At 39.8% G+C, this 19,270-nt stretch overlaps 1 protein-coding gene across 2 annotated transcripts in view; it reads left to right on the forward strand.

Moving 5' to 3' along the window:
• The window catches only part of LOC124605480, a 136,674-nt gene that overhangs the window by 87,008 nt on the left and 30,396 nt on the right, over nucleotides 1-19,270 (forward strand). For both annotated transcript variants that reach the window (XM_047137201.1, XM_047137199.1), the window contains one exon: nucleotides 15,319-15,443. In XM_047137201.1, coding sequence (XP_046993157.1) covers nucleotides 15,319-15,443 — 125 coding nt within the window. The remainder of the gene's footprint in view (nucleotides 1-15,318; nucleotides 15,444-19,270) is intronic.

A 19,270-nucleotide genomic window follows, 5' to 3' on the forward strand; every position in this document is an offset into this window, starting at 1 on the left:
GTTAACTCAACTGGAAATTCTGTTTAGAATCTGACAGGGATTCCTGCAGGGCCTGGATATTTGTTCAGTTTCAGTGATTTCAGCTGTTTCTCAACACCACTGACACTAATACCTATTTCATTCATCTTTTCAGTGGTATTAGGATTAAATTGGTGCAGTTATCCTAGGTTCTCCTTTGTAAAGGAACATTTGAAAATTGAATGAAAAATTTTAGCTTTTGCTTTGCTACCCTCAGTTTCAGTTCCTGTATCATTCACTAACTTTCATGCCACTAACAGTGTTTACATATGACCAGAGTTTCTTTGGAATTTGTGAAATGTCATTTGATATTCTGCAATGGTAGTCATTGAAGGCATTACGCATTGCTCTCTTGACAGCCAAATGTATTTCATTCAGCATCTCTCTATTGATAGCCATAAGCTTTGTTTTACACATATTACGCCATACTCTGTTTCTTTAGCAGTTTCTTTACAGTGACCATATACCATGGAGGTTCCCTCCCATTATGGTGTTCTGATGGGTACATATCTATCCAGTGTATGGTCAACAATTCTTTTAAACTTGGGCCAGAGTTCCTCTGTGTGCTACTGACCTGTGCTGAAAGTTTCAAGTTCCTGATTGAGACATGACAATACTGATTTTTTATGTAGTTTACTGAACATATATATCTTTCTGCTGGTTTTAGTTGTCCTTTGTACTTTGCTAATCATTGTTGCCATAACCACATCATGGTCACTGATGCCAGTTTCGATGTTGAAAGCCTCAAAGAGTTCAGGTCTATTTGTTGCCATTAGATACACTATATTTCCATAATGAGTGGGATTACTAACTATCTGTTCTAGGTAGTTTTCAGGGAAGGCATTTAGTAAAGTTTCACAGGATCGGTTACATCAGGAGGTGAGTCTGGTGGATGTCAGAGGGATCCAGTTGTTTTATGCCCACCCCTGATACCGAGTCTTGCCCAAACAATCTCACATGCACCTTAAATTTTTATCTCGATAGATTTGTGTTTCTTGTCTACTGTGGCCAATACACCACTTCCATTGCCCATCCTTTCAATATACACTTCTATTTTCCCCAAAAACCTCGCTTCCATCAATTTCAGCTTTCAACCAGCTTTCTGTACCTAATATTATGTGAGCATCACTTCGTTTCATGAGCCCTTTAAACTCGGGCACTTTGTTGTGAATGCTTCAGCAGTTTACCATTAGGATTTCAATACTGTCGCCTATGGGAGGTATTTCTTTCAATCTTACACTGACGCTTCTGGGTTTCCTACAGCTATCATTATCTGGATTGGATGAAGAGTTGTCTAATCGAAAAATACCCTCTTGTGCACCCCACACACAGTCAGCTACCATAGTAGCAGCCTGTGATGTGCAGTGCACACCTGACCTATTTAGGGCAACTCTACAGTTTTCAACCCTATGGTGCAAGGCCAGGAAGTCTCAGCCTAGCTTGTCACAGAACCTTCGAGGTCTGTGGTCCAATCCTTCTACTTGACTCAGAACCAAAGGGCTATGACAAGTTCTAGGGACAGTGCTGCAAATTGTGAGCTTTGTTGAAAGTCCATACACAAGGCTGGTCTTCTTAACCTTCTCTGCCAGTTGCTGGTACGACCAAAGAATGTCCTCAGACCCCAGACGACAGGCATCATTTCTTCCAATGTGCGCCACAATCTGCAAGCGTTTGCACACTGTTCCCTCAGTGGCTGCCAGAATAGCCTCTTCTACAAGTTGAATGAGGCCCCCAGGCATACACACTGTGTGCACCTGGTCTACTTTCATGTCCCTTGCTGCCATTTCCCTAAGGGGTACCATCGTTCGCCATACATTCAAACTGCGGGCGATTTATAGGCTCCTGCCCTTTTGCGTTTGCCTCCTCCTGTCACGAGACAAAACAGGTTAAATGAGTCCCAATGGCACAGTTTCTATTTCAGTGAAAGACAGCACTTCAAACTTGTTCGTTAGGGGGATCAGTACAGTGCACCGAGTCCTCCCTAGCCCCAAACACACTGTACAGGATGCCACTCGCAATCAAGAGGATGAGTAATGAGATCCTGTACTTTCTGCAAAGGAGACAGGAACCGCAGGAGAGGATAGTACTTGAGGTACCTCTGGTACAGGTATCACAGTCTGTAAAACACAGGTTGGCTAATCTTGTATGCTGGCTGACTGCTATCTGTAGGTGGTGACCGCCGTGGGGGTGGAGCAAATGGAAGAGCATGCGATGGCATCACCCAAATAGCAATTCTGTCGGCAAGGGGCTGTTGTGGGTGATAAGTGGACACGAAGCAAAGCAAGACTTGTTTGCGTGGATGATGCAAGCTAAGTTTGTCCATTTGCTATTTGAACGCGTGAACAAAACATTGATCCTCACCATCTGATTGTGGTGTAATGGTGCTGATGTGAGATGGTGTATGCTGTTCGCTGTACAGAAGTCTTCAAATTCTGCGGAGACAAATAGTGGTCCGTTGTCCATGACAAGAAATTCAGGCAGACCTTCGATGCAGAATATGGACTAAAGTGCTTGCAAAGTGGAACAAGATGTTGATGACATGGGAACAACAAAGGGGAATTTACAATATGCATCAACAATTATTAACCAGCGTGTGTTCCAGTAAGGGCCAGCAAAGTCTATGTGCACACACCGCCAAGCGCTTCTGCCTTGGGCCACTCAAAAGAACATTGTGAAGGGGCAGTCTGATGTTTCACACATACTTGACACAGTTCAGACCTCCTTTCTATTTGCGCGTCCATGCCAAACCACTTGCAATGTCTGTGTGCTAATTGTTTGTTTGGACAACACCCCAATGACCTTGATGCAATAAGCCGAGTGCACATGTCGTTGAAGCACCTTTGGTATCACCACACGTGAATTTCCTGACTCTGTGTGAAGCAAAATGACACGGTGGACAACGGAAAGATCATGTGGATGTGCAAAATATCAATTAACAATGGAGCTTACAATGTGCTTGATAAAAGAAAGCCATCTGGTATGAATGAATCGGAGAAGAAGTGGCTTGTGCTACTTTGCAATAATCCAGGGGAAACTGTTCGACAGTGTCAGTTTCTTGTGCATCAGTTTGGAAGCATGCTGCTTCACAAGTGTCGAAGTCAGCATCAGGCCCATGAGATAGATGTGAGAGAGTGTCTGCATTTGCGTGCTTAGAAGTGGGCCGATAAATGATCTTGCACTGGTAGTGGGAGAGAAGAAGAGCCCAGTGTTGCAATTTCTGAGCAGTACAAATAGGAATTGGTTTGACCAGATTGAAGAGTGACTGCAAAGACTTATGGTCTATGACCAAATAGAATTTTTGTCCATATAAGCACTGGTGAAATTTAATCACACCAAAGATGATAGTGAGAGCTTCCTTTTCTATTTGGGAATAGTTATGCTGAGCTTTGTTCAGAAGCTTGGAAACGATGGTAATAGGTTTGTCTGACAAACCTATCTGGTATGACAAAACAGCAGCAATTTTTTAGGATGAATTGTCTGTGACAGATTTGTTTGGACTGAAATGAGCCAAACATTGATCATTGAGCAAAGACACTCATTGAGCAAAGACACTTTCAGTTTCTGAAAGGCTGTGTCATAATCTTGGGACCAAACGAAAGGAACATGTTCGCAGTGAAGGCAGTGCAAGGGAGCCGCTATATGTGCTGTGTTAGGGATGAAGTGAAAGTAATAATTGAGCTTCCCTAAGACAGATTGCAATTCTTTGACATTTGGAGGCAGTTTTTGATCACATATTGCTTGCAAATGTGCCTGTGTCGGGTGAACACTGCGAGAATTGATAACATGACCTAAATATTCAATTCGAATTTGTAAAAAGACACACACTTCTTTATTACACTTGAGTCCAGCCTCAGACAAAACTTGAAATAAAGTGCACAAGTTGGCAAAAAGTTCTTCTGCTGTGCGGCCAGCAACTACAATATTGTCCAGGTAATTTTTACATGAAGGCACAGAAGTAGTCAGCTGTTCTTGGTAGCATTGGAAAATGCAGGTGTTGATGCACTACCAAAAGGCAAAAAAAGGAACTCGAAAAGTCCTAAACGTGTATTGATGGCAAATGGATTTTGCAAAGATTCATCAAGAGGAATCTGAAAGTAGACATGGTGAAGGTCAATTTTCGAAAAATAGCAATGTGCACCTAAGTGATCCATTGGTTCAGCAGGGCAAGGCAGTGGATAAGTATGCACAACTGTCTGAGGATTGGCAGTGGCTTTGAAATAAGCACAAATCCTAATTTTTCCTTATAGTTTGCGAACGTAAACAACTGGGGAAGACCACTGACTTGCAGAGATTGGTGCAGTTATGCCATTTTCTTGCAAGTGAGCCATTCTTTTGCAACCTGCTCACGATGTGCAATAGGCACTGCTTATCCTTTGAAAAAGTGTGGCTGCACATTGTCTTTAAGCATAAAGTGCACTACAAAGTTATTGGCTTTGCCTGTGGCAGGAGCAAACAGTTCTTGAAATTTGTCACAGAGCTTAGCAACACTGTCACTTGAATTGAAATGAAATGCAGCTAGCACACAGTGTTTAGTCTAAGCAAGTCAAGACAAAAAATAATAACTGATTGTCTACTTTGTAACACTTGAAAGGAAACTCTCTATTGCAGATTCTGATACATGGCCGCAGTGGTAAGTGTTCCCATCACTGGAATGTTCTGGCCATTGTACACTGTAAGTGTATTTGTAGATTGACACAGTTTGCCTAACAGTTCATAAGTTTCATAGTTTAACAAGGAAATTCATGCACCTGTATCTAACTGAAGTTTTACTGTATGCCCGGCAATCACTAAAGGTACATACAATTTATTAGAGAGATGTTGAACAGGGGAAATAGTGTTGTGAATAACTGCACACGACTGTTCTGTGGGAGCAAGTTATACCATGCACTTGGATAGCAGGGTGCAATTGTTTCATGTTGTGACATGGGGACATCTGTCTTTTTGAGCAAACACTTTGTACATGTCCAGTTCAGTGGCAGGAGTAGCAAGTGGTTTGACATGATGGGCAATGTTCATATTTACGTGTCATATAGCATCAGGGGTAAGATTTTGTACCACACTGTTGGTGAGCAAAGTGTGGCTTGTGCTTAAGATGTTGATGTGTTACGGCATTTGTGTGCCATTAAGTGTGGCTGTTTATGAGACCGCGTAGCACTAGAACTGTTTCTGCCTTGCCATTCTGCAGCACAAATGTCACCAAACTGGTGAAAACTGTGTACAGCAAACTCATAAGAGTCTTGGTAATCAGTGATCTGCCATACCTGCTCAAGAGTAGGATCAGAATATTTCAGAACCTGATCCTATTGTCTGACACATTCTGTGTGATTGCATCCCTGATCATATAGTCACTGCTGTATTGTCCACATACACAGCGGTACTTGCATTTCCTTGTTAATTCTTGTAACTCAGTCACCCCCCTGGCTGCTTCTTTAAATAAAAATCTTAAAACTGGCAGCCACAATGTTGTTACAGTCTACATAGTATTTATTTAATGCACTGACTAATGTCTCAAAGGGGACAACTTCAGGCCGTGATACAGAGAAGAGTTTTGCAAGAGTCCTATGCATTGATACACAAACGATGGAGAGGAAGTAAGCCTGTGTCACAGTACCTGACAATTTGGTGGGCTACTAGGTGGACACTGTATTGTGCAGTATACTCCATACAGTCTTCTGTATTTTTGTCGAAGGCACGATACAGTGGCAGTGACTGTGGCACGGAAGCTGAAGGTGTGGCTGCTTACTGTTTGAGCTGCGGCTAGATGTGTGATGAATTGTATCATGATTTCAGTCAGCTTCTGAAGCACTGCGTCTGAAAATGAAGGAACTTATTAAGATCCTGTGGTGATTGGACATCCACATTACATAGTGGTTTGGTAGGAACAGATGCAATCGGCAGATCCTGTGGATTTGGAGCCGTAGTCGGTGCAGACATAGGTTACGGTTGCGTCACGGGATGATGAATTATAAATTGTAGTTGGGTAGTGGGTGGGGTTGACATCGTAACTAGTTAGACAATAGCAATGACACAAAAGTAAAAGGTGTGATGTACATGACGTGCTCCCACAACTGGAACAAAAAATGTCACTAATTTGCAGTGTTGGATTAGGAGAAACAAAGCAAATAATAACACTTTAAATTCAAAGCAAAAGTGATGCTGCTTCAGGCTTGGGAAGCCACCACCTCATCGCCAGATTTGTAAACCCTCTTTGCCAATTTTCTAAAGGCCTCATTGCTACTGCTGTGCAGCTGGAGTTGCCACTGTAGTTACGGTAGGCTGAGCTTGTGGGTTCGTGAAATGGCTTCTGGTGCAGTATATCACTAAGACAGTTTCTCCCTCGACTATTACACACCTATACCCCAGTGTCAGGTAACAGGATAGGAGAACGAAGGTTCTACAACACTCCAACAAATTAGCAACTGAGTCACACAAATGAGTTAAAAAGGTTTGCTTATCTTTGTGACTAGTTGAAATGCGAATTCTGCAACACTACTTGTAATGTAACACAAAAAAGGCCCTCAGTGGCTAAGTGCAAATAATTGTAGGTAAACTTCACTGCACATAGCAAATGCAATTTACAATAACTTTCTGTTCACTTCTAAGTGTTAACTAAACAATGTTCCCTGTCTAAGTCAGCCCTGGATGATGATCTATAACCAAGAGGGCAAGAGCTGCTTTTCTATCTTCCGAGTAGGCTTCTGTCTGATGTCGTCCAGTCATTAGCGAATTGCACTCTGCTGGCAATTGGCCAAAGTGAAGTAGATATTTTCACTCTCAACGCCACCCATGGCACTGGTGGAACTCACACAAGTTGCGAGTCTCTATTGCACTGGCACCAGCTCGCATTTTTGCGCCTGTGGTGCTTTTAGCCTGGTTGTGTCGTGTTTGGACAACACAGCAATTAGCAAACCCGAAAATAAAGTTAATTTATGATTATTGCATATAATATATAGGGCTACTTCTCTTTAAAGGAAAACTAGATGTAACACAATATGTTAGCTAGAAAATCTGCTACAGTAACTAAATCACAAACACTGATTTGCTACTGATTCTCATAGATTACGCAAAGGACAATTCTCAAAAATTCACATTTAATTGCATTGATGTACAATGAAATTCAGGAGTGATATATCCTTTGGCTGAACTGTGAACTGAAAACACTGATTTACTACGAAATAAATTACATATCCAATACACTCATGCCAGTAATTCATGAAAATGTAGTTTCATAAGTGTCCAAAAATTCTCAAACTAACCTATTTCTCACATAAATGTAAAATGAAATTAGAGAAAATTTTTTTAATGAGGATAGGCCTACTATTCTCAAAAATTTTAAAAGAGTACAGTTTAGTTTACGCCTACAATTGACGATAACAGTACTAGTTTATCACGGCATTTGCGAATGTTTGAAATTTCCCAATGTATCACAATACAAATGGTTTTGATACAATCAATGAAAGGTTATACAGAGGCAACACGAACACTAAAATATGTGAATTTAGAACTTTTAAATTCACACACGATCTTATACACACAATCCTCCACAAGGGAAAATTCCTGGATCAGATTTTATACATAAATAAACATGCCAAAGAAGAAGAAGACTGCAGCGTAAGTTTATCTCAATCAGCAAACAACTGCCTGTCTGCCAGATCACTTATCTATATAGAAAATAATAGTGGTCCTATCACATGTCGCTGGCCATTCTCAATGATACCCTTATCTTTGATGAATACTCACTATTGAGGACAACTTATTGAGTTCTATTAATTAAGAGGTCTTTGAGTCACTCACATATTTAGGAAATTATTCCGTATGCTTGTACCTTTGCTAACAGTCTTCAGTGTCGTACCATGTCAAATGCTTTTCGGAAATCTAGAAATATGGAAACTGCCTGTTGCTCTTCATCCATAGTGTGTGTATATATATATATCATGTAAGAAAATGATATGCTGAGTTTCATACGAGTGATGGTTTCATTGGAATAAGCTTTTTGGTGTGTAGGAAATTTATTATATTCAGACTGAGAATATGTTCTAGAATTCTGCAGCAAATCAGTGTTAAGGACTTTGGTATGTGGTTTTGCGAGTCTGTTCTTTTACCCTTCTTGTATACATTGAAGAATAAAAAAAACTGGTATACCTGCATAATATCATGTAGAGCCCACACGCGCATGCAGAAGTGCCACAATACGGCATGGCATGAACTTGACAAATGTCTGACGTGGTACTGGAGCTAATTGACACCATGAATGCTGCAGAGTGAGGGGGTGGAGATCTCTTCTGAACAGTACATTGCAAGGCATCCTGGATATGCTCAATAATGTTCATGTCTGGGGAGTTTGGTGGCCAGCGGAAGTGTTTAAACTCAGAAGAAGTTTCTTGGAGCCAGTCTGTAGCAATTATGGATGTGTGGGGTGCTGCATTGTCTTGCTAGAATTGCCCAAGCCCATCAAAATGCACAGTGGACATGAATGGATTCAGGTGATCAGACAGGATGCTTACACACATGTCACCTGTCAGTGTCATATCTAGATGTATCAGGGGTCCCATATCACTCCAACTGCACGTGCCTCACACCATTACAGAGCCTCCACCAGCTTGAACAGTCCCCTACTGACATGCAGGGTCCATGGATTCATTAGGTTATCTCCATACCTGCGCACGTCCATCCACTCGATACAATTCAAAATGGGACTCGTCTGACCAGTCATCAACAGTCCAATGTTGGTGTCGATGGGTCCAGGTGAGGCATAAAGCTTTGTGTCGTGCATTAATCAAGGGTACTCGAGTGGACCTTTGGCTCCAAAAGCCCATATTGATAATGTTTCGTTCAATGGTTCACACCCTGCCACTTGTTGATGGCCCAACATTGAAATCTGCAGCAATTTGCGGAAGGGTGCACTTCTGTCAAGTTGAATGATTCTCTTCAGTCATCATTGGTTCAGTTCTTGCAGCATCTTTTTCTGGCCGCAGCCATGTCGGACATGCAATGTTTTACTGGATTCCTGATATTCACAGTACACTCATGAAATGGCCATATGGTAAAATCCCCAGTTTCTTGCTACCTTGGAGATGCTGTGTCATATCACTTGTGCGCCGACTATATCACCATGTCACTTAAATCTTGATAACCTGCCATTGCAGCAGCAGTAACCGATCTAACAACTGTACCAGACACTTGTTGTTTTATGTAGGCATTTCTGACTGCAGTGCCGTAGTCTGCCTGTATACATATCTCTGCATTTGAACCCAGTGTACATAAGTTACATGCACTTTTTTCCAATCCCTTGAGACTTTGTGCTGGATGAGAGGTTTGCGATAAATGCAAGCTAAGTAAGGGGCTGAAGCTGTAGAGTACTGTTTATAAAACCAAATTGTGTCCATGAATTGTGTCCATGTTTTAATTATTAGCATATTAGGATTGAACTTGACTACACCACCACTTGTGAGCTCTAAGAGTTGGCAATTGGCTCACTAATGGTGTCTTTCTAATCTTAAATAACACCATGCTCTTGCAGAGCCATGCTCTTACATGTCCATTCTGTACCATAACTTTATTTTCATCCATTCGCTGTTGATTTTCTATATTCTCTATCCTTTTCTCAGTCAGTTTCTTCTACTTTTTGAAAATATATTCTTTTTATTCACTTTCTCTTTGCTCCAAATGCCTATTTTTGCTCTCACTTTTTATTTTCCAAACTTAATTGTTCCTTAATCTTTCAGTTCTTTTACATCTTGTGAGAACCATGTGTGGTGGCAGGAAAAACGGGACTATTGATCATGTCAGTACAGGTTTATCAAATTAAACAGGGATATTACAGGAGTAGGCCTAATAATGAATAAGAAAGTAGGAACGCAAGTAAGTTACTTTGAACAACACAATTTACAGATTATTGTAGCCAAATAGACATGAAGCCAACACTCACTAAAGTAGTTTATGTTTATAAACTAACTAGCTCTGCAGATGATGAAGAAATTGAAATAATGCTTGCTGAGATAAAGGAAATTATTCATATAATTTAGGGTGACAACAATTTAATTGTGTTGGGTGACTGGAATGCGGTAGTAGGAAAACCAAGGGAAGGAAAAACAATAGCAGGACATTGATTGGGAGAAAGGAGTGAAACAGGAGGTCATTTGGTAGAACATTGCACAAGGAATAATTTAATCATAGCTAACACCTGGTTCAAATGGCTCTGAGCACTATGGGACTTAACATCTGAGGTCATCAGTCCCCTAGAACTTAGAACTACTTAAACCTAACTAACCTAAGGACATCACACACACATCCATGCCCAAGGCAGGATTCGAACCTGCGACCGTAGCGGTCGCGCGTTTCCGGACTGAAGCACGTAGAACCGCTCGGCCACACTGGCCAGCTAACATCTGGTTTAAGAATCATGAAAGAAGGTTTTATGTGGGGAAGAGACCTGGGTATACTGGAAGGTCATAGATTGGGTTAAAATAACAGTCTAGATCACAAAAATATCTTAATAATGAGCAGTTTTGACTTCATGCAGAAGTCATCTTCAGAAAATGAGGACTATCTGCTGCTGGTGGCTTCTTGGATGATCACATGGCAACATCATTGTAAACTGCTATGATTGTGTTGCCACTTAAGTATCTGAAGAGCTGTCAGCAGCAGCCAGATGGTGGTCATTTTTTTGAAGATGGCTTCTACAAGAAATCAAAACAGGTCATTAATAAAATATTATTGCATTCTAGACTGTTGTTTTAACCCATTTGTATCACCAGATCACTGTTACCCCTCTGAACTGTGTTGACCAAATTTATGAGGTTCCACATTGATTACATAATGGTAAGACAGAAAATTTCAGACCAGGATTTAAATTGTCAGACATTTCCTGGGGCATATGTGAATTCTGACCATAATTTATTGGTTATCTACAGATTGAGACTAATGATGGCCTCTCTCTCACTAATGAGTATGATTATGTTCTTCAGAACTCACATTCTACGGGATCTTAAGTGAGTGTAGTAACCAATCCTGGAGATACAGATTTTTCCACATTGTTGACACACATTTGTTCTGCTGGATGCATAGTATATTACTTATCTTCAGGAACTCCCATTGTTTCCTAGCATTACACTTGTTAGTTTCTGTTTTCTGCCTCAGTTGTTTGAAGCACTGAATTCCTTCCCAAACATTACAATGCCATACTGAAAGATTAAGTGCAGTAGTTTTCCAGTTACCAGTTTCAGTTTGACGTCTTTTCATGTTGTCCTTTAATACATCTTTGTACCATTTTTGTGATCTTCCTAGTTTTCATGGAGCATTCTTTAGCAGGGAATACATTATTTGTTTTGGTACACAGGATTCAGAGGTACAAACTAAGTTGCCTATCCAATGGAGTTGATGCTCGATGATGATGTCTTCAATGCTAGTAGTGTTCGCTTCTTCCAGAACACTGATGTTAGTGCACTGATCTTGCTATTTCACCCTTAGTATCCTTCTCAGCAGCATATATGGTACGTTTCGTGAAATATATACTTTGGTTTTAATGTTGATGTTATGGGTATCAAAGATGTACATGTACCTGAAGATGACCAAAAGCTGTACTGGCACATTGGAGGTGGTGTTTGATTTCAGCAACAATATTTAAATTTGCTGAAAGGTGGCTGCCAAGGTATGGAAAGTGTTCGATGTTTTGCAGGACTTTGCCTTACTGTGATTGTTGGGTGTACAGTGATAAGAGTTAGATTCAGGTTGATGTAGGACCTGCATCTTCTGAACATTAAGACTTAGCATGATGCTCATGCATACTTCATCAGATGCATTTAGGATTTCTTGTAGATCTTCTTCAGTGTTGGCAAGAATTACATTATTATCTGCATATGGAAGTTCAGTGATGGTTGTAGTGGATACTTTAGACCTGGTCCATAGTCTACTGAGATTGGACAAATTAAGACCAAGCAATAAGACTAAAGGAATTGCTGAAAGATAGTAAATTAAGTAGATGGGACTTGGATGAATTGAAAGAAGCAAAGGTTGTGGAGACTTTCAGAGGGATCATTAAGCAATGTAAGAGGAAACAGGGGAAATGAATACAATAGAAAATGAATGAGTATTTAGAGATGAGATAGGGAAGGTCAAGTGGATAACAGAGTGAAATTTAATTTAATTGATAGAAGGAAAAAAATATAAAAATGCAGCAAATAAAGCAGGTGAAAGTGAATGTAGATGTCCAAGCAGTGTTAGAAGAACAGGGGAAAGTAATACAATAGAAGGTGAATGGATAGTTAGAAAAAGTGGGAAAGACAGCAGAGGATTATGTAAGTAAAAAGACAAAGCCTAATAGAAGTCACTCTGTTACACAGATAAAATGAATTCAGCTGTCAGGAGGAGAACATATAAAAATGCAGCAAATGAAAGTGAAGACAGATGTCTAAAAATGTGATTGACAGAAAGTGCAAAATGCTTAAACAGAAATGACTAGACAGTAAATGCAAGGATGTAGAAGCATTCATAACTACAGGAAACAGATGTCACCTGTAGAGAAATTTGAGACATATTTGGAGAAAAGAAAAGCAACTGTATGAACATCGAGAGCCAAGATAGCAAGTCACTAATCAGCAAAGAAGGGAAGGCTGAAAGTGGAAAGGAATATATACAGTCCGTCACTGCACTATAAGGCACTGCTGGCCACACGTCAGTGTGCTTGTGGCCAGGTGCAGATTGGGTAGACCAACTATGAGGTGGCCCTATTGTAAACTTCCTGTGCATATGCTAGCCACTTGGCCATGCCTGTCCACTGCCGTGTGCTGTAGTGTGGTCACTTACACTACAGTCTGGACACCTCAAGTCATTCAAATCAGCTATTTGCCCACCCTGCCCGTGGGTGCTCACTGCCTGCTGGTGGTCATGTGAGCTGCTACAGCATAATGTAGAGAGTCCATATTAGGGAAACAAACTTGACAATGTTATAGAAAAAGAAGAAGAAATAAGTGGAGATGAGGTACGAGATAATACTACTGCAAGGAGAATTTGACAGAGCACTGACAGACCTAAGTGGAAACAAGTCCCTGGGAGCAGGCATCATTCCCTCAGAATTGTGACTCTTAGGTGAGACAGCAGTTACAAAACTATTCCACCTAGTGTACTTGATGTATGAGATAGGCAAGATACACCCCCCCCCCCTCCCCCCCCCCCTCCCCCCCCCCCCAGGTTTTATGTGTCTTGATGGCCGAGGTCATTAACGCATGCTTCTGCGGAGGTGCTCCACCTGGTGACAAGCCAGTTCAAATCTTGATGGTGGAAAAATTTTTCACTGGCAGTACTTGGCCAGCAAGGGGAAGAGAGGTTGTGGCGTAAAATACCTGATCACTAGATTTTCTGCTAATGTCCTGGTTTAAATACCAAACCTCTCTACAGCATCTCATGAAGTGAGGGCATTTGACACTGTTGATGGTGATCCGTCTGTTGGATGGGGATGTTAAACTTGGTGGCCTCCATGGTGCTATTCGCAAGGAATAGGCTATGAGCCGGCACTGGGTTTCACCCTCTCCCTTCTTTCATTGAAGAATGTAATAATTTCAGTTCCAAAGAAGCCAGTTGCTTGCAGGTGTGAATACTACTAAATCATCACATTAATAAATTATGATTGCAAAGTAGTGACACGAAACAGCAAAGGACTTGAAAGAGCAGTTGAACAGAATGGATAGTGTCTGGAAAATATCCTATAAGATGAATATCAACAAAAGTAAAGCAAAGGTAATGGAATGCAGTCAGATTAAAACAGCCAATGCTGAAGGAATTAAATTAGAAAATGGGACACAATAGGTAGTAGATGAATTCTAATATTTCAGCAGGAAAATAACTGACAATGCTGACGTACACTGGGCATGAAATGCAGACTGAATATAGTGAGAAAAATGTTTCTGAAAAAGAGGAATTTGTTAACATTGAATATAAATGTAAATGTTAGGAAGTCTTTTCTGAAGGTGTTTGTCTGGAGTGTGATCTTATATGGAACAGACACATGGCCAACAAACAGTTCATACAGGAAGAGAATAGAAATTTTAGAAATGTAGTTCTATCGAAGAATGTTGAAACTTGGATGGGAAGATCAAATATAAATGAGGATCCACACAACTGAATCAAGGAAAAAAGAAATTTATGACATAATGTGACTAAAATAAGGGATCAGTTGATAGGACACATCTTGAGGCATCAAGGAATTTTGAATTTGGAAGTGGGAGGAAGTATGGAAGGTAAAAATTGTTGAGAGAGGTCAAGGCTCTGCATTAAGCAGGTTCAAATGGAGTAGCATGGAAACTGCATCAGACCAGTCTGCAGACGGAAGACCACAACAAAAATAACATATTGTGACTATTTTAATTTAGCCTTCATTTTGTCAATTAGTTGGAACCCATTATTAGTTCTTTGGGTCTTGAATTAACACATTTACTTTATTGTTTTGTCTAATTACAGTCCCGCATCTTTGATATCCCCTGATTTGAAACTGAAACTAACATTGTCTCCAACAACTGTACATTGTACTCGTTTTCCTGCTCCCGATTCCTTCTAGTAACTTGACCTTTAAACTCCATCTTAAATCTTGTTATTACCAGACTTTTTGTCAACTCTCCTGACAAATTATTTTACTCCCTGTTTATTTTTGTTGTTATTGTACAATTTAAAATGAATTTAAGTTTATAACTAGCTCAGTGTGAAGCTTGTTTAACATTTTTGTGCCTTTAACTATTTCTGCTAAGTTTACAAAGTTTTGTGTAACCTTTTGTTCAAGATTGTGGAAATTCTAACACTAATACTCAACCACATACACTGCCTAAATGGATTGTTAGTTAATAACATAGGTATGTCAGAAGGAACTGTAGCAGCCACTCACTTGATGTTTTGCACTTTGGGTGTCGTTTCCTTAACCATTGTACACAAAATATTTGGAGTATTCTGGTGCTTCATGTTTCACATGACTACCCACAGAAAAGCAAAACATAAGCCACAAAACTCAGAATTTCAAATCTGAGCTGAGAGATATTCATCTTGTGGTTGAAGCTCACTTTATGCCATATTTGCTTTCAAATATATACTTAACTGAAATATGGTTCTGTCTTGAGCAAACACAAATTATTCTTTTCTAACAAAAGCCTTATGTATGACACAATCCTCATATTCTGTTCATTCTAATTTAATATTTAATCCTATATAGCATGAAAAACCTTTCCTAAAACATGAATTCAGTGAACTGTGTATGCTGTGACTTGGCCTAGATTTTCTTGTAGAATCTGAAATTAAAATATGAAATAACTATTCCAGATCACTGGTTGAACAGTCAATAACAGAAACAGCCAAATACTACAACAGCTTTGAAGTTTACATCCAGACATTAATATCTCAGGCATTGGATTCAAATTTCCTGACTGAAGTTCTGAGGGAACATGGTAAGTTTTACTGTGAATCAGTAGTGACATTAAATTGAAATATATAATTATGATTGTCATGATGCACAAGTACAGTTTTATATATTCATTATCTCCTCTGCAGCTTTGTGATATATCAAACAATTGAAATCCAGGTTGGAATATCAACAATATCAGAAAAATGTTAGATTGCTACTGACCACAAAGGCGGCACATTGAGTTGCAGACAGGCACAGCACATTTAGCTGTCAGCCAAAGCCTTCTTCAGAAAAGAAAATGTGTACACACATTCACACAAGCAAAGATACCACACACATGCATAACCATTATCTCTGGCTGCTCAGATGAGAATGCAGCTGTCACATTGGACAAAAGCAGCAGATTATAGTCATGTGTTCATGAGGTGCGCTTGTCTGTGTGAATGTGTATGTGTTTGCTTTTCTGAAGAAGGCTTTGGATGAAAGCTTTGTGAGATATATTTTATTGGACTGCCAAGACTATGTGCTCTTACACATTATTTTAATTTGGTATAGGGCAAAACGGGAAGAAATACAATGCGCATGATTGACCACGTACTGGAAAACAACAAATTTTCTCTATGTATTGGAACTGTCACTAAGCCTTGAAATTACATTTTTTAGTACTCTGAACACCGCTGAGATGTTTTCTGTACCCGACCCCATTTCAAAGCATCTGAGGATTGTACTCCACAGGATAAAAGTCCTGTTGATACCCCTAGTCTTATGTTGTCAAGTTGACCATGGAACTACACTCTGCTCACAATGAAAATACAAACACAACTGATTCAAAGCTTAATACACTGCTTACTATTATCTTTGATCACATGTCTGACTTAAGCAGGGAGCATTCTTTCGCTATGCAGACCGCGCAGTTCAAATCTTGATGCCCATTTTAGATTGCTCACTTTTTCTCCTTTCACTTTCTGTGTTCTTGGTTGTACTTAACTTTTGGACGGTAGTAGCATCTTGTAAGGGCATTTTTGCCTTTGAATATTGAGCAATTCTTAGGGTTTAATATCCACTGAGCTTATTGACATCAGCATTTCTTTGTCAGATGGAAAGATGCTGTTTTGTTTTTGCGTATACCAATGTAAGGTAAATGGTCTTGTCTCCAATCTTTAATTTTTTCCTTGTAAGCTTTTAGGTTGAATTACTCTGTATTCTTTGTTTTATTTCCTGATTTAAGAGGTGTAGTTAGACTCATATTTTGTGTATTGTGAGTTACTCATTTAAAAAATATGAGAACAGCCACCCAAAGGAAAATCATTCACATATATCTGACATAGTTGTTAATTTATATTATTGTAAGATCCCTTTCGAACTGTAATTACTGATGAATATCATTTTCATAAAGTTCATAGTAATATACACTGATGAAAATTATCCTGCCTGAAACTTCCGTAAAATATGAGTAGCTTCCTGAAAGTATTCTGTGAAAGAACTATATTGTGTGATTGTAGCCTAGAGTGCTGTGAGAAGTATAGCATACATAAGTAATTGTTCCACACTGTTTGTACTAACTAAAGCTGTCATTAACGTAAAGATGTATTTGAATGTCAAGGTGCTCTTTGAAATGACCATCCAGGTATAAGAGGTTCTAAAGTGTAAGATGAACCCTAAACAACAGTGCAGCTTGGCATTTTTTGTAGGGCAGATCATTCCAAGAGGTGGGGGGGATGTGGTATGACTGACTGAGGATTGAATCACAAACATTTTGATTTGGAACCTGATACTTATCAATTAGCAGCCAGCTCACATTGTTCAGTAATTTAAAGTCATAAATGGTGTTCTGATTGGTAGTGACACCAAGAGTGGCAAAACCAATACTGGAAATCTTTTTAAATTTTATTTTTGTGGGTATCCACAGCCTCGATGTGTTTTGAGGATGAAAATATGCTCCAAGTGGGCTTAATCTGTTTATTATCTATGTAACTAGCAGTTTTAATGATGGATCATTTTCGAACACCTGTAATTTATTCACAAAATAGTGAAATCAGTTTATACATTAATTGTCTGCAAGCTCTCGCATTACTTATACTTCATAAACAAAGTTACTTACATTTTTTAAGCTTCAGTTCACTTCACATTTTACTACATCACTGCTACATGTGGACAGGTGTACATTGAATGTCTGTGCATATGTGGTACAAAAACAGTACAATAGTGTACATGATTAGGTACAGTAGACAACAAATATAGAAAACTAACATATTGTGGTATAGGCACAGCTGTTCTGGTATGACCAAAGATATTTAGACCCTGTCTGTAGGTGGTGAATAACATTAAGTAAGCTACTGGTGCAATACTCACTGGCATATTGTGTTTGTTGTTCTCACATGTGCCGTCTTATTAAAAGCAGAAGATCGAAACTCGTACATCATATGTCAGGCCATATGTACTCCTTGAATGTATAGAACAAAGTAATAACTACAAAAGATTATGTTAGGCTTCTTAATGAGGCATGCCAATCACTTCATAGTATTGGCCATCACTGGCCCCTATTTTCTCTCATCTTTTGGGCAACATATGAATCCTCGAGCAAAAGAACTGTGTGTCTTTTGAGGATATACATGAATCAATCCAATGTTGCTTTTGTTCATATGACCAGAGGTGCCGATGAGCCAGGTGATGTGCCATTGATTGAAAAAAGTGGTACTAGGGAGGAGCAAAGTCTGGAGAATATGGTGGGTGGGGTAGAACCTCCCATTTTGTTCCCAGTGCATTTTGATGGGCTTTATGTCATGGGGTTGAGCACTGTCATGCTGAAAAATCACCTTTTCATGTCTATCACTGTATTGTGGCCATTTGTCTTTCAGTGCATGGTTCAAACACATCATTTGCTTTCGATAAGAAGGCCCTGTGATCATTTCCGTTGGTTTCAGTAGCTTCAAACGCCTTCTCTCTTCCATCGCCATGCCAGCCTTCAACGTCAGATTACTGTTCTTGAAGCATTGACACCATTCTCTGTACATTCTTTCACTAATAGGTGCCGCACTATAGGTGTTACCCAGTATTTTATGAGCCTCAGTTCTTCATGTTAAAACAGAAGATTGAAATTTCCCACAAATGACAAGACCTGGGCTCATAGGTTGACATATTCAATTGGGAATGACTTTATGATGCAATCACAATTCAACTAATTTGTTGAAGGCATTATGTTTACAAATGCATAACCTTGTTGTATCAAACAATGGAAAATCCAGGATGGAATGTAACAATACCAGAGAAGGAAAGTTGCTACTCACCATATAGCGGAGATGCTGAGTCGCGATAGGCACAATAAAAAGATTCACACAATTAAGGCTTTCGGCCATTAAGGCCTTTGTCAACAGTAGGCACACACACACACACACACACACACACACACACACACACACATAAACGCAACTTGCGCACACATCTGCAGTCTCAGATAAGGCAGGCATAAGAGGCAGATGCCATAAATTGTCCCAACATTACAATGTTCTGTTTGTTATAACCGACTAGCTTCTGCATGACCAGTGTCAACAGTGGTGATCCTAAACTCACATAGGTTTGAGAATGAGAATTCAATAACTTCACTGCAGCACCTATGTTGACCTGCAGCCATAGTACTTGATGAAAAACACTTAACTTGATAAACAACTGGGAAGAAGTCACAAGCATTGGAATCACACAGTTTACATCCATGTCCATATCCTGAGCGACCTTTGGTGAATGAGACTGGCAAGCATTACAAGTAACCCAGTGCTTAGGGTACACCAAACGTTTGTGTTGGACAAAACAGAAAGGACAATGCAGAAACAGAGAACACTGATGCTGGCGCTGTGTGGCCACAGCTGCTTGGTC

Source organism: Schistocerca americana, chromosome 3, assembly GCF_021461395.2.
Source record: "Schistocerca americana isolate TAMUIC-IGC-003095 chromosome 3, iqSchAmer2.1, whole genome shotgun sequence".
Lineage (NCBI taxonomy): Eukaryota > Metazoa > Arthropoda > Insecta > Orthoptera > Acrididae > Schistocerca > Schistocerca americana.